This window comes from Schistocerca americana, chromosome 3 (genome assembly GCF_021461395.2).
Source record: "Schistocerca americana isolate TAMUIC-IGC-003095 chromosome 3, iqSchAmer2.1, whole genome shotgun sequence".
In the NCBI taxonomy this organism is placed as follows: domain Eukaryota; kingdom Metazoa; phylum Arthropoda; class Insecta; order Orthoptera; family Acrididae; genus Schistocerca; species Schistocerca americana.
Window position 1 is genome coordinate 642,916,109 of NC_060121.1, and position 23,713 is coordinate 642,939,821.

At 46.5% G+C, this 23,713-nt stretch overlaps 1 protein-coding gene across 2 annotated transcripts in view; it reads left to right on the top strand.

Moving 5' to 3' along the window:
* The window catches only part of LOC124607438 (ecdysone receptor), a 169,637-nt gene that overhangs the window by 60,906 nt on the left and 85,018 nt on the right, over window positions 1-23,713 (top strand). The window contains exon 1 of one of the 2 annotated variants that reach the window (XM_047139768.1): window positions 21,436-21,520. The exons of the other annotated variant lie outside the window; for it this stretch is intronic. Within the exon in view, the coding sequence (XP_046995724.1) occupies window positions 21,439-21,520 (82 nt within the window). The 5' untranslated portion in view covers window positions 21,436-21,438. Of the gene's footprint in view, window positions 1-21,435; window positions 21,521-23,713 lie in introns of those variants that run through there. 2 annotated transcript variants of the gene reach the window in all.

Consider the following 23,713-nt stretch of genomic DNA (forward strand, 5'->3'; position numbering starts at 1 on the left):
TTTCATTGACTATAGTGTGCAAAATATTGTTATTCACGTGCACGTTTGACATGGAAGTTCAATGCGTATTGTTTCTTGGTACCTCGGTAACTGCCTACGAACCAAAAGTCACGAAACGGACATCGATCGACAGTTTGTTTAAAATACGTGTAGGGCTGTTTGAATTGTACAGCGTCGTAAAAAAAGGTATATGTTGTAGTGTAAACTATGCGCTTTTTCTGTTATGTTGATGATGATCTAACTGGTTATTGCGCTTGGATCTAATGTGGGTCGTCAAATGCATCCTGAAACAGTTTATACTACGAATGGGCGTTCAGTAAGCAATGAAACACATTTTTTTTTTTTTTTTTTTTACTGAAAGCAGGTTGGTTTTATAAAGGATTTCAGTACACCATATTATCCCCAGTCTTTTGACTACCAAACTCTGTTTATCAACATAATCTCCGTACAGTACGATGGTCTTACGCCACTTTACTGGAAGGGCCTGCCTGCCCGCATGGTATCCCTCTACTGGTAGACGTCGTGCTGCATCAGTAGCCTCCCCACCATCCACGTACAGCTTCCCGCAGAGTGCATCCTTCATTGGGCCAAACAGATGGAAGTCGGGGAAGTGCGAGATATGGGCCGTAGGGTGGATGAGGAAGGACACCACAATGAAGTTTTGCGAGCTCCTCTGTGGTGCGCTGACTTGTGTGAGATCTTGCTTTGTCCAGTAGATCAGCGAGGTGTCTGATTGTGATCCGTCGCAGACCTCGAATGAGAGTGTTGTTTGCGCGGCCTTGTTGCAATGATGAGCAGGCACCTCGTCCAACGACTTTCCGTACTTTTGTTCAGAGACATCTCTCCGTACACATTCTGCAAATTCCTATATCTGCGGTGCTCTGGTTTTCCGTCAAAAGAAACAGAATGACAGATCTCTGCTTGAACGCGCCTCCGTTACAAGCGACATTTGAAGGCTACATATATCGTCGCCACATATCGGAATTTCACGAAACAGAGGATAGGGGCTGAAGCGGAAGTATTCTACGATTTTTCACAGCAAATTCTGCATTTTTTCAGCCGAAATGGTCGAGAAAAAAAGTGTTGCGTTGCTTAGTGAACACCCCTCGTATTAACAAAGTCGTCACGTTATCACTACCCGACTTACTTTGCTTTTCCTTAGACCAAGTTTACACCTGCAGTGGCGGTCACCGTGGCCACGGAAGGATAGTTGCGTTGCCGCGGAGTTTTGCAAGAGGCGGCGGTCGCTGGCGGAGGGTTCAATGCCACGGAAACAGCGAACGTGAGCGCGCTCCTCGAGTACGGCGCGCCCACGGTCTGCGCATGCGCGCTGCGTCGAGGACACAGTGACCCAGCCAGCCAGCTTGGCCGGCGTCCACCGCGCAACTCTGCGGCGCTCTTCCAGCCAGACGCGCTGTGCTCCACAACTTAATGCGAATAAGCGTCTCTCCAGCAGAAAGTATTCGCCATTTCCACACGCCACTGCCAAGAGTAGGGCGGCCGAAAGCCTGTCGTGCCTACACGAGGGAATATTTAATACAGTTGGCATTGTATGAATTCTTTTCCTCTTTTTTGTCGATCGAGTTACGTCAAGACGAGTAATTGTAGACGGTAAGAGGCTTTATAGAATAATTTGCGAATGAGAATAAAACCAAACCGAGAATGTATGCTGATAACTGAAATGACTCAGATACGCCTCTTATTTCTTACCGTATAAAAACTGACCACCTCTATGACTGCAGAATTAGATATTTTTCATTGCAAGACTGTGCAGAACAAAACTGAAAAATATGAATGTGTACTTGACTAAATAGTTGTCTGTAGTTGTCAGTAGCATGCCTAAACCAATACTATTTCAGTTTCATTTATGCCAGACTTTCCATAATCATCGTAGAAGTTAGCAAATTACAAGACCAGGTACTCTCAGTTAATTGCATTCGCAGCCCTATCTGGAGCCTCAGGCTGCAAGATGAAAAAGCTGTGAGAACCTGAAAGTACCTTAATAGATCGCCGGCCGGGAAGGCCGTGCGGTTCTAGGCGCTATGTCTGGAACTGCGCGACCGCTACGGTCGCAGGTTCGAATCCTGCCTCGGGCATGGATGTGTGTGATGTCCTTAGGTTAGTTAGGTTTAAGTAGTTCTAAGTTCTAGGGGACTGATGACCTCAGAAGTTAAGTCCCATAGTGCTCAGGGCCATTCGAACCTTAATAGATCAAGATATAAAGCTGGGAGATCCAAGATTAACGTCGAGAAATGATTTTCCTTTGCTGATCAATTTTTCGCATAGAGCGCCTACTTATGACAACACTAAAAAGACGTTACCTTGCTAAATAATGATGTAATGTTATCTAAGAAACACATCTTGTCCGCAGTAGTGTCATTTTTCAAATTTACGTCTTCAACATAATTTATGCATTTGTGCAATGATGAGCGAAAACATTATGAGCACCTGCTTAGTAGCGTGTTTGCCCATCTTTGGAATGAAATACAACACTGATTCTGCGCATCAAGGATCCGACAGTTTGTCGGTATGTTTGTGGGGATATGTGGCATTACATGTCTACGCACAGTTTATGTAGTTCACATAAATAACGGGTCGCTGATTTGCGTTCACAGTGAAGGTCCTCGATAGCGACCCAGATGGGTTTCATAGGGTCTTCATACCCGTACACGTCCATCCGTTCGATACAATTTGAAACGAGACTCGTCCGACCAGGCAACACGTTTCCACTCATAGGCAGTCCAATGTCTGTGTTGACGGGCCCAGGAGAGGCGCAAAGCTTTGTGTCGTGCCGTCATCAACGGTACACGAGTGGGCCTTCGGCTCCGAAAGTCCATATCGATGATGTTTCCTTGAATGATTCGTACGGTGACTCGTGCTGATGACCCATCATTGAAATCTGCAGCAAATTGCGGAAGGGTTGGACTTCTATCACGTTGAACGATTCTCTTCAGTTGTCGTTGATCCCATTCTTGCAGGATCTATTTCCGGCCGCAGCGATGTCGGAGATTGATGTTTTACCGGATTCCTGATATTCTCTGTACACTCGTGAAGTGGTCGTAAGGGAAAAACCCCATTTCATCGCTACCTCGGAGATGTTGTGTTACATTGCTCGCGCGCCGACTATAACACTACGTTCAAACTCATTTAAATCTTGATAACCTGCCATTGTAGCAGCGGTAACCGATCCGACAACTGCGCCAAACACTTGTAGTCTTACATAGGTGTTGCCGACCGCAGCGGCGTGTTCTGCCTGTTTACATATGCCTGTATTTGAATACGCATGCCTATACCAGTTCCTTTGGCGCTTCAGTGTATAAAGCTTCGTAAACTGCGGAGCCCACGATCTGAATGTAAAATACGACTTATTTCTTGATCGTAAATTGTTATTAAGATTGTCAGTTTCGATAATTAAGCGTTCTTCAGGTACAAGAAAGTCTTTGTGACGACAGGTTACACTTCCCAAGCAGTGCATACATGTTCTAGACCACAACACCCGGTAGGCTGTGCTACGTATTGCAACTATTTGGAGTACTCAAGGATGATTGTTTCCCCAGTCTGAATTATAATTTCCGTTGAGAACGAAGAAGATGTATATTTCACTTTATTTTGGCCACCCTGCGTGTAAATTATGTTGTTTGTGACAGGTAAGTAACTGTTAGCAGTTTAGCAGCATATTTGCTCAAAAAATGCAACCGCCTACGTTGGATATATATACCGTTAAATTTCAGTGTAGTAGTTGGCTTTTAGTTCAATTTGTTACTACTTCAAGGCAGTTCACGTATGGAGTATGTGAAGGTTTATCGTTGCTCACGGGTTTCTGAGGAAATGACAAAAATTACTTTCTTATCTGGTATTTGATAATATACGCGCTTGAGAGATCGTCATCCAAGAACGTACCATTAGATGACTTTCATATGCAAACGGGGTGAGTAAATTTTGTGATAAGTTGCAACCGAAATAAGAAAAAAGTTCCGTTTTTGTAGAACACACCACGCTCACGCCTAGGGAATTGGTGACGAATTTAGAAAATCATGGTCGCCTTCCTGAAACGCGATGGCGGGAGCAGTACGGATGGATTGACTGTGGCAGGGAATATGTGTTGTGGAAAAATACTTACATGTGCAGGAGGTTTATTAACTTTAAAAACGTTTGTGGTTTACAGTCACGGAGACGTTCCAGAGAGCGGGCTCGGATAAGGCTAACAGTGAGTTAATGATATTGGGGTGGTAACCGATATGTGGTCCGTGTGTGTATACAGCTGGTCTCAATAAAATACACGTGCCAAAAGCGGCACCCTGACCGGCTTGTTTATGTCTTAGAGCTCCGAGCACGGCTGCGGTACCGTTGTGCGCTAACTGCTTTGTCTGCTTTCCCTGACGACTTTCCCTTCGTTCAGCTGTCGAGGAGCTCCTTTCAGAGCTATTTGAACCTATTTCTCCCCACTTCCTCTTATACAGGGTCAATTTTGCTTCTCTCTCTCTCTCTCTCTCTCTCTCTCTCTCTCTCTCTCTCTCTAAATACTGCATGTTTGGGCATCCATGGAGCAAGAGATTTGCTGTATCCTCGACTTGTTGAGCTGGATTCGTCATAAGCAGGATATTGACAAAAGCTTCAGTGAGGAGACATAACTAGGCTGAAGTGCCGACTAGTTTAGGTTCTGTAGCAGACAAATTGAATCACACCTACCAATATAGCTTATGCCCAGCGTGCTAGATTGCGTGAAGGGCAGATGAGCATGGCCCGAATCTAACCGGGCACTAGGAAAGATTATGTTATCTTCTAATTAGAGAGAAGTCCTTTTATAGTATATTTGCTATATAGCACTTTCATTGTAACTGGTTGAAGCTAATTTATCATAATCATCATGAAACTTTGCATTATGGCCAGAAGACATCCATCAGGTGTTCGGTCGAAATATATCCAACTCAAACGTCGATAACCTCGGGAACGTTTGCGTTGTTCCTCAGCCATTTCAGAAACGTTGGATGAAAATTTCGCATTCATTTACTTAGTGGTGTCTGAACTGTACAGTACTCAAACCCGATTGCCGCAAGAGCCTTTTAGCGTCAGCTTGATGAGAGGACAACGGAATTAATATAGTTGAGCCTGCATATTGCTAAAATAAAGCATTCACCAACGTATAGATTGTTTTACTAAGTCTCGGTCCTATTGGTATTCGTCCGACCTTTGAATGGATTGACCCAGCTAGGCAGCGTCGGGCCACAGTAAGTCCCACATTAACAATCATTGTCATATGTGAAAGACGTGATAGTTGCAGATAAAAATCCTACGATTTATCGGGAGTTGAATAACAGATCCGTAGTCTTGGATTACACAACTTTGTATACCAAAATTTGATTGCAAAGCTGTGATAGTGCTTCTCCCTTTAGTGCTGCATCTGATTAAAATTTAATAACTTACTAGGACATAATTACCATAATCATTCTTGCGAACATTTCAATACGTCACAGATGTTTTTGTACTTTGTTACGTTCCGCGAATTGTATTACGGTCCCATATAGTGCGTCCTCCATCATCCCCGATTTCTCCACCTTTTCTAACCTGCAATATTTATGATCGACGATGCGGTGTGCGATATACTCCCGACATTTGCCGACACGCGGGTTTTGACTGACAGATGCTACGACCCTTCTTCGCAGTGAATCAAGAACTCTTTCAGGCACACCGGACTCCATTCGAATTGTGTCACATGAATTGCTCACACGCTCCTGTAACGTCTGCACACTGTGAATCGGCCGGGCATACACTAATGCCTTTAAACGTCCCCTTGGCCAGAAATCCAGCAGATTTAGCTCTGGTGATCGGGAAGACCGTGTTACCGGACCTCGTCGACCAATCCATCGCCTATGAAACATTGAAGGGTGTTACCGTCGCACGATCCGTAAAAAATCGGGTCGTGCCCTGTCATGCGTAAATAGCGCTCGTCATTATTCTGTAAGAGTAACGTTCTCTAGCAGGAAAGATAACTTCCGTACACAAATCGGTGACGCACAGCACCTGTTAATCTGTTTCGTAAAGCGCGTAGTCCTACGAGTATGTTACCGACGGTTCCTGCCCATCCATTGATACTGAAGCTATTCTGGTGCCTCAGATGCGTTATCGCTCGAGGATTTGCAGCTGCGAACACGTGTGCATTTTAGTAGTTTGCTGTGCAATCTCTTGTGAATCCTGCCTTATCCATACATATTATAAAAGTGGATCTACATACGTATGTATATTTCACGTCTCCTCCTAAAATCACTGAAGCAATTTGAACCAAACTTGGTAGAAGTGGCAGTTACCATCTGGAAAGAAACGCTGCACGGCTAAAAACCACCTACATATGAAAGGAGTGGGGGTGGAAAAGGAGTGTAACCCAAGACGCGCGAATACCCAGACTTCATTCTTCCGTTATTCGAGAATGAGAATACTTAATGACGTACAACAAACTTTACTTATAACTTCAAACCTTTACGAAATTTTTTCTCGCTGACAGCCCTCCCCCCCCCTCCCTCCCTCCCTCCCTCTGCCTCTCTCCCACCCTCCCTCTCTCCCCCCCCATATAATGATAAAGGAAAAAAGTTTATGGATTACTACATTTTTGCTGTTCATACAGTAAAACTGCCGCGTCAGGCAGTTAATTATTAATTTATAACGTCTTTACTACTAATTGTATTCGCGGCACATTTTGCACGCAGTATTCACATACACCACTGAATTTACCTGGAAAATTATCTCACTGTACGACACATAGTTCAGGAGATGTGACGTTATAAATGTTGAACTGCGGGAAACCGAAAATACAGGCCAAAATTCAACAGGATTATAGGTGAACTTTGTGTACAAATATGTGCGAAATATGTAAATTGGACGTGAAATATATGTGACATGTGCGTACATGGGCAAATGCACGTGGGAAAAAAGCTCCTCCTAAATCGCTGTATCGATTTGACCCAAATTTGCTGCACTATCTGGATAGAAATGCTGTGGCATAAGAATCAAGAACCTCCTCTTGGGGTAGGGGTGATAACGTGGAGAGAGAAAGCGGGAGAACGGGGTGGACAGAGAGACAGTAAGGGAAAGACGGAGATGGACACAAACGAGGCGAGGAGCGAATGGACAGAGAAAGGGGTAGGGGGGCAAATATACACAAATGGAAGAGGAGGAGACGGAGAGAGAGAGAGAGAGAGAGAGAGAGAGAGAGAGAGAGAGAGAGAGAGAGAGAGAGAGAGAGAGGCGGGAGGGGGGAAGGAGGAGATGGACCAATAGAAGACTGGAGGACAACGCCGAATCCTAGCTAGTCTGTGTGAATAAAATGCAGATTACGAGCTGTGAATCTTGAACGGTCCATATCTCTTCAGGTATTGTTTTTCGAATACACTATTATATGAATTTCCTATCTAATTTTAAGCAGTACTACCTGCTGTAGGAATATGCAATAGGTTTTTTCTTTTTTTAAAACACGCTGTATAATCTCCGATGCAGGCTTTTCGCCAGTGCGCCATGGGCAATGCAGTATGAACTTTTTGCCAATGCCTGTCCCTCGTACTGGCGACACGTCAGAAAGTCATGTAACGAACGTCGGCCGAGGACCTCGAGAGGGAAACCAAGAGGCATTATGTGAGCTGAGTATTTGTTTCAGCGTCGTAATTAGTCCGTTGGCCTTAACGCCAATGTTACCGTTGTGATTACGCTGCGCGCTGACGTAACGCGTTGCAGAAGCGTGCGTGCAGGAGGAGGCTGTGCATAATGCTGTGCGCAGCGAATCGCGGCCGGCGAGATCAGGTGAGCCACGGCCTCGGTAACCCAGTGAGGCCGGGCTGCATGCAGGTAGGAGGAATGCACCCGGCGCGGCCGACGGGTTTTTTGTGGCCGCTATTGAAATGTTGCCCCCCTGGCCGCCCCGCCCGGGCCCAGCGCCGGGTGGGGACCGCCGACAGATCTAAATTTATGCTGATCGCCCCGGACTCCTACCTGCTCCCCTCGCGCCCAGCTTTGTAGGAAGAGGGCGCCTCCGCCGGACAGTGGACGTCCTCTCCGAGCTGCTGCTGCTGTTGCTGCTGCTGCTGCTGCTGCCGGCTCGCCCCGGCCACTGCGTCCCGAGGGAGCAATTTACCTGCCATCTGCGCTCCGTTCTCACAGCAGCTCAGCAGCCTCTGGTGGATGGCCCGTTAGTCTCCCACAGGCAGATCCGTGCACTCGCTAAATTCGGACCAATGGATCAGAATTTCTTTTTGTGTCTGTGCATAAGAACGCTGCGGAGACAGCTTACCAGTCACAGATCCAGGAGACGGGTTCTGGGATGGTGGGGGAATTAACTTGCTTCTCTCCCCTGATATACAGCCTGACAAGCAAAGAGAAGCTCTCATAGGACATGGTCGGGTGTCGGTGTAACTTCGTACACGTAAACACACCAAACACATCACTGGTGGCTTTGTAAATGATTAGCTTTGTAATTATCTGGGACAGGTAGAACGGCCTTCAGGCTGCAGTAGTGTTGTTCATGTTTAGAGTTGTTCATGCCCTTAATATACCCTACCAGGGCGGTATAGAGTCATACGTTGAATTTGTGAAGAACTTGGAGATGGCGTGTACTCGTATGGGACAGCGTTATCGGCACCTGATAGGGTTTTAAGTGGGTCTTATTGATATTCATATAAAGAAAAATTTTTCGCTCGAGGGGAGACTTGAACCAAGGACCTCTCGTTCCATAGCTGCTCACGCTAACCACGGGACCACGGCGCTCCTGAGTTTTGTCTCTCCTTGATGGAGCATATCTTACACATGGACTAATCAGTTTGTATATTTTGCTTATTTTTTCATAGTTCCACACAACTTCTTCCTGTTTTCTCGATTGATCTGTGTTCAGTTTTTCAGGCTCTATCCACTGTGGCAACTTATAACTAAATCTGAGGGGGGTGCGATGGGGAGGTAAGAATCACGGTCTTTTTCTACCCCGGATGACCATCGTCCTCGAGCCTGGCGGCCGCTTGGGGAGAGGTCCAATTCTTGCAGTGTTTTCGAGAGGCACAGCGGTTTTACCGCTAGCGTCCAGATATGGAGAGCTATCGGGTATGACTTCAGATCACGGCTGGTAGAGATGAGAGAACAGTGATGGCAAAATGGTACGTCACGGATGCCTTGCTTCCTCGTTTATTATGTCTCGTGCGACAGTTCTTTGTAACTGGACAATGCTCATCCACAAATGGCACACATCTCTGTAAACTGCTTGCATGATGTTGAGGTACTCCTGTGAGCAGCAAGATCCCCAGATCTTTGTCTGATATAACATGTGTGGGACCAGCTCGATATTCGACTGCGTCCCAGTGCCAGTATCGATGATATCGAGGTCCAGCCGCAACAGTTGTGGACCAGCTTCCTTAGGAGAGGATATTACCTGCTCTGTGACAGCCTTCCCAAGCGAATCAGTGCATGCGTTCAGCCCATAGGGAATGGAACATGATACTGATAAATGTGCTCATAGTATCAACTTCTGAAATTTGACTATTTTGTAATGACTGACGTATCATCACATACCCTCCTCCCCTGCTAGGGCCTTGCAATTTTCTAGAATTCCTTGCAACTCTTAAAATCTTTCCATGCTAAATTTTCCCCCAAGACTTATCTATTGGAAAACGATATGTGCAAAATTAAAGGGAGTTTTAGTAAAATGTTGGTGGGGGTAGGGATAGTTGCTTATGAGTTCCAAGGCCCTTTCCCCTTTTGGATTCGTGCCTGATGCTTACAAAGGAAGAAACTCTTAACATATGGTTACAGTGCGAAGTACCCTATACCACGCACTTCATAGCACTTCGCAGAGTTTGTATGTAGTTATATAAGTACTCCTGCTCAGCCATAAATACTGTTGACTCACTAAACAATTGGCACAAGAACATGGTACCGCTGTGAGTAGTAACTAGTAATTCGACGACGTTCTTGTATCGAAGTTCTGAAGATTGCTTGAGCCGAAACGCGCAAAGCTGTATACAGGGCTATTACAAATGATTGAAGCGATTTCATAAATTCACTGTAGCTCCATTCATTGACATATGGTCACGACACACTACAGATACATAGAAAAACTCATAAAGTTTTGTTCGGCTGAAGCCGCACTTCAGGTTTCTGCCGCCAGAGCGCTCGAGAGCGCAGTGAGACAAAATGGCGACAGGAGCCGAGAAAGCGTATGTCGTGGTTGAAATGCACTCACATCAGTCAGTCATAACAGTGCAACGACACTTCAGGACGAAGTTCAACAAAGATCCACCAACTGCTAACTCCATTCGGCGATGGTATGCGCAGTTTAAAGCTTCTGGATGCCTCTGTAAGGGGAAATCAACGGGTCGGCCTGCAGTGAGCGAAGAAACGGTTGAACGCGTGCGGGCAAGTTTCACGCGTAGCCCGCGGAAGTCGACGAATAAAGCAAGCAGGGAGCTAAACGTACCACAGCCGACGGTTTGGAAAATCTCACGGAAAAGGCTAAAGCAGAAGCCTTACCGTTTACAATTGCTACAAGCCCTGACACCCGATGACAAAGTCAAACACTTTGAATTTTCGGCGCGGTTGCAACAGCTCATGGAAGAGGATGCGTTCAGAGCGAAACTTGTTTTCAGTGATGAAGCAACATTTTTTCTTAATGGTGAAGTGAACAGACACAATGTGCGAATCTGGGCGGTAGAGAATCGTCACGCATTCGTGCAGCAAATTCGCAATTCACCAAAAGTTAACGTGTTTTGTGCAAAATCAAGGTTTAAAGTTTACGGCCCCTTTTTCTTCCGCGAAAAAAAAACGTTACAGGACACGTGTATCTGGACATGCTGGAAAATTGGCTCATGCTACAACTGGAGACCGACAGCGCCGACTTCATCTTTCAACAGGATGGTGCACTACCGCACTTCCATCATGATGTTCGGCATTTCTTAAACAGGACCTCCTGACTTAACCCCATGCGATTTCTTTCTGTGGGGTTATGTGAAAGATTCAGTGTTTAAACCACCTCTACCAAGAAACGTGCCAGAACTGCGAGCTCGCATCAACGATGCTTTCGAACTCATTGATGGGGACATGCTGCGCCGAGTGTGTGAGGAACTTGATTATCGGCTTGATGTCTGCCGAATCACTAAAGGGGCACATATCGAACATTTGTGAATGCCTAAAAAAAACTTTTTGAGTTTTTGTATGTGTGTGCAAAGCATTGTGAAAATATCTCAAATAATAAAGTTATTGTAGAGCTGTGAAATCGTTTCAATCATTTGTAATAACCCTGTAGTTTTAAAAAACCGATCTAGACTGAATGTTACATTAACTAGTACCAGTGATCGCGAACTCGTATAAATTATTGACAAAAGTACAAATTTAGCCAAAACTCGCCAGCGCGAAAACGAAGCAGCTGTCTCGTTAGATGGGAAAGAGCGCCAGTGGGCAACGCGTACGTAGCTGCAACCGCATCGCTTCAGTCGTCAGGCGAAGCGCACTTCGGAATGCGTACAGAAGTCTCCTCCGTCAGAGTCTTCCTTTTTTTTGTTCTTCCTTGCCGAGCAGTCGGTAATTATGCAGCTCCCTACAGGTGGAGGCGATTATCCCTAATTTAAATTTCATGATCGGCCCTGTTATCACCACCTCGGCGAGCCATACAAGGAGTAGGAGGGAGGGAGGATGGGCGGAAGGTTAGGAGATTCGTGGGTAGCCGGCGCGCGGGCTCGGTAATGAACAGAAGGGAAGAGCCGCTTCATTTGGACCGTCGTGCACCAGTGCATGAATTGCTCTCCCTTTTCCTAATGAGATACAGACAAGAATAAATGCATGTGTGCGTCTGCGAGGAGAAGGGGGCCGGGGGGGGGGGGGGGGTGAAAACTACGTGTGTGGGAGGTGACCGGGAGGCCCAATCAGTACTTTGCCAGACATTATCTTGCCCTCAAATTGTGACCATTTACGTTCAGCAAAAATTTTCCCACTAATTTCAACAGACGTGTACAAAGATAAAGTAGGAATGGGAGAGGGGGGGGGGGGATAAGAAGAGTAAAACAGCTATTTCACAGAGATTAAAACGTATTTGTTTCCGGTATTTATGAAATGGCAATGTTTATAAACTTCTGGAATGCCGTTGTGGTGTAGATGAACTAATGCTGTAACTGTGCGATTGCCATCATAGGTGAATGACGAGTAAGTGCTAAGTGAAGTCGAAGACTAACGGAGATGGTGTTACGGAACGACTGATGGTTCATAGTAACCAATACACCTTATATTTCGCAGAACTTAACGTAATTAAGCCAATATGTTACTTCTTTAATGCTCGTCGTGCTTTTTTTGTATGATTATTCCTCCCTGTTCACTGGTAGCCTCGGACAGCCGTGTCAGTCCCAGCTGATACGCGTCACTGTATGCGCAAGTGGACGGGCGTGTGGTCAGCACATCGCACTTCAATTCGTCGTCAGCTTTCGTGACCGGAGCCGCAATTTTTCAATCAAGTAGCTCCTCAGTTGGCCTCACAAGGGCTGTGTGAATCAGTCGGTACTGTTGGGCTTTCGGAGGCCTGTACGGACGAAGTTTGTTTTATTCCTCCCCACATCAGTGAATATCCTTCGTAAGTATTGCAGATACCACGCGTACGTGCGGAGATATATGAACGCCAGATGTAGTTGCTTCTAGCTTTACTAGCCGGAAAAGAATTTCTCGAGGGTCATTTTATTTTCTGAAGTATATCCATGACAGACACAGTCGCCCAACATCACATCGTGTTCGTAGTTACACAGAGTAATCTGGCCTTCAGAAAGATTAAGTGTTTCACTGTCTAAATACTTATGACACGGATGGACGACAGTGCCCGAAACCTGTAACCTTGAGATAGTAAATCAGTGCAACTCACTCCATACTGAGGAGTATCTTCAGTTTCAAAGCATCTGAGATGCGGCGTTAGATAATAATGTTGAAAAGGAAGTGGGCTGATAAGAAATGAGATTCTTTGCAAAATCTGCGAGGAGAGAAATATGTGGGGAAAATAAAGAGAAGAAGGGACAGGATGATGATACATTCGTGGTACTACAGAGGGAGACGAAATTGAAAAAAAAAGTAGGAGAAAATAAAAGCTTGTCGAGAAGTAGTTTCGGACGCCTTTGTGTGTGAGTGTGAGTGAGAGAGAGAGAGAGAGAGAGAGAGAGAGAGAGAGAGAGAGAGAGAGAGAGAGAGAGAGGGGGGGGGGCTCTCTTCTCTTAATAATACCGGGTGGACATTATAACGGTGACTGTGTAACTTGAAACACGTACTAAACTTGCTGTACGTTATTTTAATAATGTACGAGGAGAAAGTAATTACATAATCAAAAATGGATTACACTGTTGCCCGCAGGAAGGCTTGAACCCCGCTGACAGATGGAAGAAGGAAGAGCAGGGCTGAATGACCCGTCAGTGACATGAACTCCTAACGCTAGAAAATTTTAGCGAAATGCAGGAAGGCCTGCAGAGAACCGACCCTCGCACGTAATGTTTTGCGCACAAATATGCGAAAGACCCAATACTGTATGATTATGCGATTGCAGAACAATCACTGAAAACTTTCACATCCATAAAATATCTAGGAAAAGCGTACGGGGCGATTTAAAGTCGAACGAACACAGAAAACTTATGGCAGGTAAGGCGGATGGCAGACTGAGATTCATTGGAGGAATTCTCGGGAAGCGCACTCCATCCACAAAAGAGGTAGCGTACAAAACCCTTGTTTGACCGATACTTAAATATTGCTGGTCAGTCTGCGATCCATTCCAGACAGGACTGATGGAAAAAATTGAAAAGATCCAAAGAAGAGAAGCCCGTTTCGTCACGGGCCCACTTAGTAAGCGCAAAATCATCAATGACATGCTCAGCCAACTCCAATGCCAGACGTTGCAAAACGAGCCGTTCTGCATCACCGTCTGGTTTATTGTTGAAATTCCGAGAACGTACGTTCCTAGAAGAGTCAGTCAATATATTACCTCTTCCTTAAAGTATATCTCGGAAAAAGACCGTGAAGGTAAAAGAGCACAAGGCTTAGCAGCAGTCGTCATTCCCGCGAGCCATTCGCAACTGAAACAAAGGGGGAAGTCGTATTGGCACACAAAGTGCACACCGCCACACACCGTCAGGTAGTTTACGGTGTGTAGTACATCTACAGGTTTAGATTGGGGGGGGGGGGTGAGAGGGGGGAGGATAAGGAGGAGGAGGGCGGCAGGAAGTATTACGCAATCTCTTGAAAGGAACATCCGCCTTTAGTTTGAATGGTTTGACCAATATATGTAAATCCCACTGCATCTCAGTGTGTTTTAGTGAGTTTCTGTAAGCACCACCTCACTCGATAGGCGGAAGCGGTTGAACTGAAGGATATTAGGATTTAACGTCCTGTCGATGTCGAGCTTGTTATCGACAGAGCGCAATCTCGGATTGGGGAAGGGAACTGGTCATGCCCTTTCAAACGGACGATGTCGGACCGACAGCAATTTCAACCAACCTCCACCTGAATACCCGAACTAAATGCGTATCTGACGCGAGGTGCTCCGTTACCTGAAACCGAGGCACTCACTGAAAGCGTCGCAAAGTGTTTTAAGCTCGAAATTTTTGATTGCATTGTCGAGAAACCTGTTAGCTGCCTTGATGGCGTGATGCATAACAGTGTCTTCGTCACGCGCCTTCGGCGTCCTCGTTATCTTCTCGCTTAAATGGAACTAGCGTAATCTGTACCTGCGGCACCGGCAAGCTGCATTCCGACTTAATTGCCGCTTCTCAGCTGAAAAGGTACGGATTCCGGGAAGGGTTCGGCGCGCGATCCACACTGCTGTATCAATTAAGGGCAGGTCGGCTGGCCGCATTGCTAGTAATGGGGCTATTTATACTGCGCAACACAAGGTGACAGGGACAGAGCGACCATAGGTCGCTGCTTGGAAGGGTGAGGGACTCTTTGTACGTCATTATGGACCGCAGCAGGTACACGGGTACAGAGGGGATGGCTAAAAAAAAAAAGGAAAAAAAGCGACTTGCACAGTCGCTGGTGGTACCTGTATTCGCCGCAAAATGATTTTAAGTCCCAAAATCTGGCAAACAGATCAGTGCCTTTTTCAGCTGAGATGATATCCAGTATGGAAAAGATATCGCCAAGGTGTGGAAATTGGTAATTGATCGTGAATAACAGAAAGTGCTCAGTCATTCACGTGAGTACCAAAATTAATTCTGCTACATTTCTCTTACACTGTAGATTACACACCTTTAAAAGCATGTCGAATTAGCTATATACCTAGGAATTACAGTCACGAACAACTTAAACTGGAATCATCATACAGCCAATGTTGGGGGAAGGCGAACCAGATACTGCGTTTTATTGTCATAACCCATAGAATATGCAACAGATCTACTAAAGAAGCTGCCTACACTACGCATGCCCGTGCGCTGCTAGACTATTGCTTTGCGGTATGGTATCATTACCGGATAGGACTGTCGGAGGACATGGAAACAGTCCATAGAAGAGCAGCTCGCTTTGTACTGTCGCGAAATAGGGGAGAGAGATCATGGATGCGATAACTGAGTTGGGCTGGCAATAATTAAAACAAAGGCATTTTTTTCATTACGTTGAGATCTTATCACGAAGTTAATTCAGAAGATAGAGGTAGAAGGTAGAGAACGTAAAAGCAACGCTACGGTCGCAGGTTCGGTTAGTTAGGTTTTAGTAGTTCTACGTTCTAGGGGACTGATGACTTCAGAAGTTAAGCTGGCCGGTGTGGCCGAGCGGTTCTAAGCGCTACAGTCTGAAACCGCGCGACCGCTACGATCGCAGGTTCGAATCCTGCCTCGGGCATGGATGTGTGTGATGTCCTTAGGTTAGTTAGGTTTAAGTAGTTCTAAGTTCTAGGGGACTGATGACCTTAGCAGTCCCATAGTGCTCAGAGGCAACATAAAAGCAAATATGCTTATTTATAGTGCATGTGATCCCTGCCAGTAATTTCTGACGCTACGGACGATTAACACAGAATGTTGTTTAGCATGCCAATTACAGCAGTGGGATTCACAGGTAATGCGCGATCATTGGCCTGTACGCACGCAGTACATCGTCGGACCATTGACTGTCGTGTCCGTTCGAAGATTGCTGCCATGTCGGCAGCGCTGCCAACAGCGACGGCACTCCTAGCGACGAGTTCTTCTGTTTCCACAACGGCTTCACACACCAGCTGCTTCGTGTGGCCTCCAGACATGGGAGGTCAGGTGACCAGGGTGGCCAGGCTATAGAGCTACCTCGGCCGATCCGGCGATTCCCGAAGGTGGTTGTTAGGTGGTTTCTCACAGCAATGTTGAACTGGGCTCGTGGCCCGTCGCGCTGATAGTGCACCCTTTGCCTAACCAGTACAGCCAGCCATCTGTACACAGAGCAGTTTTCAGCCTCAGTGCACATTCCCACTCAGTAACACCGACACAGCAGCTTATGTCAGTACCACTAAAAAAGTGTTCCCTACCTTCACAAATTGATTTCAGAGATCATATGTTCCTTATCGAAATACCGGGTGATCAAAAAGTCAGTATAAATTTGAAAACTGAATAAATCACGGAGTAATGTAGATAGAGAGGTACAAATTGACACACATGCTGGGAATGACATGGGGTTTTATTAGAACAAAAAAAAAAAAAATACAAAATTTCAAAAAAAGTACTACAGATGGCGTTTCATGTGATCAGAATAGCAATAATTAGCATGACAAAGAAAGGCAAAGCAAAGATGATGATCTTTACAGGAAATGCTCAATATGTCCACCATCATTCCTCAACAATAGCTGTAGTCGAGGAATAATGTGAACAGCACTGTAAAGCATGTCCGGAGTTATGGTGAGGCGTTGGCGTCGGATGTTGTCTTTCAGCATCCCTAGGGATGTCGGTCGATCACGATACACTTGCGACTTCAGGTAACCCCAAAGCCAATAATCGCACGGACTGAGGTCTGGGGACCTGGTAGGCCAAGCATGCCAAGCATGACGAAAGTGGCGGCTGAGCACACGATCAGCACCAAACGACGCGCGTAAGAGATCTTTCACGCGTCTAGCAATATGGGGTGGAGCGCTATCCTGCATAAACATCGTACGTTCCAGCAGGTGTTTATCAGCCATGCTGGGGATGATGCGATTCTGTAACATATCGGCGTACCTCTCAACCGTCACGGTAGCAGTTACAAAACCAGAATCACGCATTTCCTCGAAGAAAAAAGGCCCGATATTGGTAGATGTGGTAAATCCAACCCATGCCGTGACTTTCTCATAGTGCAATGGAGTTTCCGCGACAGTTCTAGGATTTTCGGTAGCCCAAATTCTGCAGTTGTGGCCGTTGACAGACCCTCGGAGTGTGAAATGAGCTTCGTCGGTCCACAAAACGTTACTCAACCAATCGTCATCTTCTGCCTTCTTTTGAAACGCCCACGCCCCAAATGCCCTCCGCTTCACTAAATCGTCGATGGATTTTGTACGGATAGCATCGGAGGGTACGCCTAAGTGCCAACCAAACAGTAGTGTATGGAATGCCGGTGCGACGCGCGACTGCACGAGCGCTGACTTCCCCGTGCATAGACGAACCCGCTACAGTCTCCATTTCTTCCTGAACTGTCTCAGCAGCATTACGCCTTGTGCTCGGTCGGCCGCTACGGGGTCTATCGTCTAAACAACCCGTGGCTTCGGACTTCGAAATCATTCTTGACAAAGCTGCATTTGTCAACGGACCTTTACGCGTTCGAATCCCCTTCCTATGGCGATAGGATCGTAACGCTGAACTAGCACATTCCCCATTCTGATAATACAGCTTCACCAAAAGCGCCTTTTCAGGTAACTTCAACATGCTGCGACTGCTGGCGCATCTGATTCTCTCTCATTGCAGCTCCTTTTATACACGATTGTCATGCGCAGTCACTGACGTTTTGCTGTCCAGCGCCATCTGTCGGACATTTTGTGAAACTTTTTTTTGTTCTAATAAAACCCCATGTCATTCGAAGCATGTGTGTCAATTTGTACCTCTCTATCTACATTATTCCGTGATTTATTAAGTTTTCAAATTTATACTGACTTTTTGATCACCCGGTACGTTTGTTCTGATGTTCCCTGCCTCCTGTACTAATTTGAACGAATAGTTTCGGAACACTGTATGTTCAGTGCTAATCAGCTGGCGACGAGGCCAGAGGGTACCGCCCCTGCCCGGCGGCGCGTAACACTGGCACAGTTGAGTAGGCCGGGGTAGGTAGTGGTGTGGGTCCGGCAGACCAGTGGCGGCGGCGGCAGCGGCAGTTGCGGCCGTTTGTTGTCGCGAGCGGCCGGGCCGTTGAACCCTGCGCCGCCTGTTGCTGGTCGCAGCCGGGCGATTGCGCGAGACGAGGCGTCTTCGTGACCGCCGCTTTATCGCCGGCCGCGGATTGAAGGATGCTGCCTATTATCGCAGGCAACGAGCTTGCGTTAATAGATGCGTCACTCGGCGCTGGAAATGAACGGCACGTTCTGGTACGCCCAGCTGATCGATTCGTAATCGGCAGTCGTTTATTTCCGTTCTAGGGGCGTGTGCTGTATTCTTACATTCCTGTGACGCCAGAAGAGACTGTGCCTTCGTGAATGTGACAGTTTCACCCGGGCGAGTGTATCGATCAAAGCGTGCAAAAATAGACAGACATTCGACACAGGGCAGGGTAAAGTATGAATGCACTGCTTAATACGCACTGCTTGACAAAAAAAGCAAATGACCCAGAAGGGAAAGAAGATACGAAATGAAACTTCACGGGTTGACAGGATATGTTACGTCTCTTCAGCGATTACAAAATCGAGTGAATTTTATAAAGATCGTGGTGGTATGTGTCCACTTACCATTACGACGTTGCACACAGTCTGGTCTGTATGCATCCAAATGATTCGGTTGGGAAGGGTGTCATAAAACCGTTGTGTTCTGTCCTGAGGCTTGCTGGTCCACAGGTTTTGTAACTGGTCCTTGAGATCGCGGATACGGGATGGGGATCTTGCTGGCCAAGGGAGTCCCTCACCATCACTCAGACAGTTGTTAGACGGCCATGCCATGTGTGGGTGAGTGCTGTCCTGTTCTAAAATGGCATCGCAGTACTCTCCACGAGAGGCAACATGTGAGTACACAGGATGTCCGTGACGTACCGCCGTGCCGTCAGGATTGCCTCAATCACTACCAGTTGTGACACGCAACCATGACCGATGTTATATAGAGCCTGCGACAACACACACTTAGCTCACGTGATGTCAAGAAGTCGGTTCCACGCCAGGGGAGGTCGTACTTGGAATCCCGCTGTAATCTTCGAAATAGTGTAGGTTTAAGTCTATACGAGCCGTATTCGGAAAGTAACGTCCGATGAGGCGCGAAATGGAAACCACTGTGAAAATCCGATGGAACTTTGCACAAATGTGTGTGCCTATCGATCGCTTCACGTAGCTGTTTTCAGTTCAGAGCGCAAAGTGCTCACGTACCAATGCCTAAAACAACAGTGTCTCCCACTAACAAGGGAACCTCCCCATCGCACCCCCCTCAGATTTAGTTATAAGTTGGCACAGTGGATACGCCTTGAAAAACTGAACACAGATCAATTGAGAAAACAGGAAGAAGTTGTGTGGAACTGTGAAAAAATAAGCAAAATATACAAACTGAGTAGTTCAAGGGAAGACAGGCAACATTAAGGACAATAGGAACGCAGGAGCGCCGTGGTCTCGTGGTAACGTGAGCAGCTGCGGAACGAAAGGTCCTAGGTTCAAATCTTCCAACGAGCGACAAGTTTAATTTTTTATTTTCAGTTTATGTGACAAACTCTTATGTTTTCATCACTTTTTTGGGAGTGATTATCACATCCACAAGAAAACCTAAATCGGGCAAGGTAGAAGAATCTTTTTACCCATTCGCCAAGTGTACAAGTTAGGTGGGTGGACAACATATTCCTGTCATGTGACGCACATGCCGTGTCGTATAGAATATATCAGATGTGTTTTCCTGTGGAGGAATCGGTTGACCTATGACCTTGCGACAAATGTTTTCTGTTCCCATTGGAGAGGCACGTCCTTTCGTCTACTAATCGCACGGTTTTGCGATGCGGTCGCAAAACACAGACACTAAACTTATTACAGTGAACAGAGATGTCAATGAACGAACGGACAGATAATAACTATGCAAAAATAAAGAAAGTAAAATTTTCAGTCGAGGGAAGGCTTGAACCAAGGACCTTTCGTTCTGCAGCTGCTCACGCTACAACGGGACCACGGCGCTCCTAATCTCACATACTCCATTATGTTGCTTATGTGGCTCATTGACTACTCAGTTTGTATATTTTGCTTATTTTTTCACAGTTCCACACAACTTCTTCCTGTTTTCTCAATTGATCTGTGTTCAGTTTATCAAGGCCTATCCACTGTGCCAACTTATAACTAAATCTGAGGGGGATGCGATGGGGAGGTTCCCTTGTAAGTGTGTGCCGGCCGGTTCTAGGCGCTTCAGTCTGGAACCGCCCGACCGCTACGGTCGCATGTTCGAATCCTGCCTCGGGCGTGACGTCTCTTGTAGGACGATCTTTAACCCTCGCAATACCCGGGGGTGGGAGTTCTTTTTGCACACCTTTTGAAAATATAGAAGTAAAGTCTGGTACTTTATATTTTCAAAATTTGAAAAAAATTTATTTACTGTTTATGATGAAGTTTTGTATCAGATTCCGTAACTGTTTTAAATTTTTCGATAGAACTTATCCAAAAAATTGTTATTAGTGAACGTGACTTTCTACAACAAATTTGGTCTTCATATTTTCAGGTTCAGGACCAATGTTACACATCTAGATTACTTTAAAAAGTATGTTGTGAGCGAAAAGGAACAATTATGAAATTTTTATTTATTTTTTGTTGGACATAAAGTACCCTTTCACTCGGTGTAAACATTACGGAAAATGCGTTGGTGTTGCTAAGATAGAGCTAAAAGCTATTTTGAGGATTTGTACCCAGCTTATAGATCACAACCTTTTTAAGGAGGATGTTTTTAATAAAAAGTTAAACACATTAAACGAATTCTTTTTTCAGCTTTTTGATGGTGCGCACAAAGTACCCTCCCTCCCCCCGCTTAGTATTACACGTTATGGAAAATGCGTTGGTATTGTAGGGTTAAAGAGTGAAGTAGAGGTTAAGGATACAGCTGTTGGTGAAAAGAGGTTACAGCGAAAGCGATTCCGATGGAGACCTAATCAGTACCAGCCGTCCGTTCTCTTTGTTTTGATTTGCACACACGACAGCGGCCAGTCGCGCTGGCGCAGCGTAAAACTGGGCCAAAATGTGGCCGCCGCCGCCGCCGCCTGCGGCGGCGTTGTGCGCGCCGCGAGCGATAAGCGAGTGGAAAATTTGTCGGCGCGCTGCCAGGGGGCAGGGCGGTCGCCCGCGGCCGGCGGCGCTGTGCGCCAGTAGCGCGGCGACCCATGCGCGAGCGTCGGCCGGCCTCTCCCTGCTGCTGCTGTTGCCACTGCGTCCCGCACGCTTGGCACTGCTGCCCGACGCCAGGTACGCGGCACCAGCCGAGTCTCGCAAACGTCTCCTCCACCACTAGGTCAGAAAATTACAATTAACATTTAAGAGGGCCACTTAAAGGTCGCCCGTGGCCGGTAGCACTTAACAACTGCGGGACCACTATTAAGAAATATACGGTATCTTTTTAAATGCACTATTTTACTCCCGTTTCATATGTGGAGGTAGCCTGTAATAAAAATATGTTATACTAATTTAATCACAAACAGATTTTCCAACCACTATTGAGCAACTCCATAATCAACAGTGAAACTTGCTGACAGATTAAAACTGTGATCCAGACCGTTCTCGAAGTCGGGACCTTTGGCTTTCGCGGGCATTTGCTCTACCGATTGAGATTCCCAAGCACGGTTCACGACCCCTCTGCCCGTAAGAGATCTTCTGCGAACTTTGGAAGGCAGGAGGGACTGACCTAAGTAAAGCTAAGAGGACGGGTCGCGAGTCGTGCTTGGGTAGCTCAGTCAGTAGAGCACTTGCCCGCGAAAGGCAAAGGTCTCGAGTTCGAGTCTCGATCATGGACAAAGTTAAATCTGCCAGGAAGTTTAATATTGGCGCACACTCTGCTTCGGAGCGAAAATTTCTTTCTGTAATCATCGTCGTTCGAACACTACAACTACGTGTCACAACTGAGTCCTACTCGGTCCATTTATGTAACAAGAAAAGAAAATATTTCTAATAATAATTCTGTCGCATTATAAAGTTTAGATCTCTGGATACAAGAAACGTTCCACGAAACACACCTGGGGTTGTGACACGCACTGAAACGTTGGAAAAGCGTAATCTCCTTTGCCCTTGGCGCTGGAAGGAGGGAACTTACGGTTCAAATGGCTCTGAGCACTATGGGACTTAACTTCTGAGGTCACCAGTCCCCTAGAACTTAGAACTACTTAAACCTAACTAACCTAAGCACATCACACACATCCATGCCCGAGGCAGGATTCGAACCTGCGACGGTAGCGGTCGGGCGATTCCAGACTGTAACGCCTAGAACCGCTCGGCCACTCCGGCCGGCGAGGGAACTTAAAACTGTAACATTCAGAGGGAGAAAATGATCTCACCGGCATATCTGAATGCGTTACACAACAGAAGATCCATGGAAACTTTACAGAATTGTGTTGAAACGTGGTAGGCAGATATAACGTACTGTCAGTACACACACTGCCTGAATAAATTAGTAAAAGGAACGTAAAAGAAGATAGGAAAAACAAAACTGAGTGACCTAAACAGTCGCTAATTTTACGCTAGCTAATCGAAAGTATCGGGACAATCCTATGGAATGCGGAATTGACTATTAGATGTCGCGATAGGCGGACCAGCCAGTGTAAGAGGAGGCGAAGAGTGCTGTGTTGTCAGTAGAGGAGCAGCAACAGCGGAGTGAGCAGAGCTGAGTAACGGCGAACGTGTCACCTGAGTAACAAACTCATCAGGGGCCTTCCAACTCTTCTAAAGCCGCCCAAGGTGACTGTTGATGGTGTGATTCTGAGTGGGAACGCGAAGGAACAAACAAGACCAGGTAGACATCATGTACTGAGGGACAGGGACCGTCGAGCGTTGGCGAGGATGGTTGTAGAAACTAGCATTAAATTAGCGGAACGTCCGGCTCCTTAGCTGAGCGAGCGATCAGCGCGTCTTGACTGCCTTGCAGCGGGCCCAGTTTCGATTCCCGGCAGGATCGGCGTTGTTCTCCCCTCGGGGACCGGGCGTTGTGTTGTTCTCATCGACACGCAAGTCGCCCAATGTGACGTCAGATGAAATAACTGACAGCTCGGGGCTGAACTTCCCCAGGTGGGGATGCCCGGTCATCAATGCCTTACGATCATTTATTATTTTTTCCCATTTTTTTTTTCAGGGTATGGAACTACTCACGAGTTTCAAAGTACTACCAGCCATCCGTCGAGCACAGTGACTGTGTGTAGGGAGAATCGGTTTCATTGGTCGAACAGCTTCTCATAAGCCACACATTTCAGTGGTCTCTGCCAGGCGACCCTTGAGGTAGTCTAAAGAGCGTCGCCACTGGGAAGTGGATAACTGGAAACGAGTGGTTCCTGTTGATGAATCACGCTCTGCCTTGTGGCAATGCGATGGAAGGGTTTGGATCTGGCGAATGCATGCAAAACGTTTAACTGCCATCATGTGTAGTGCCAACAGCGAAATACGGTGAAGGAATTG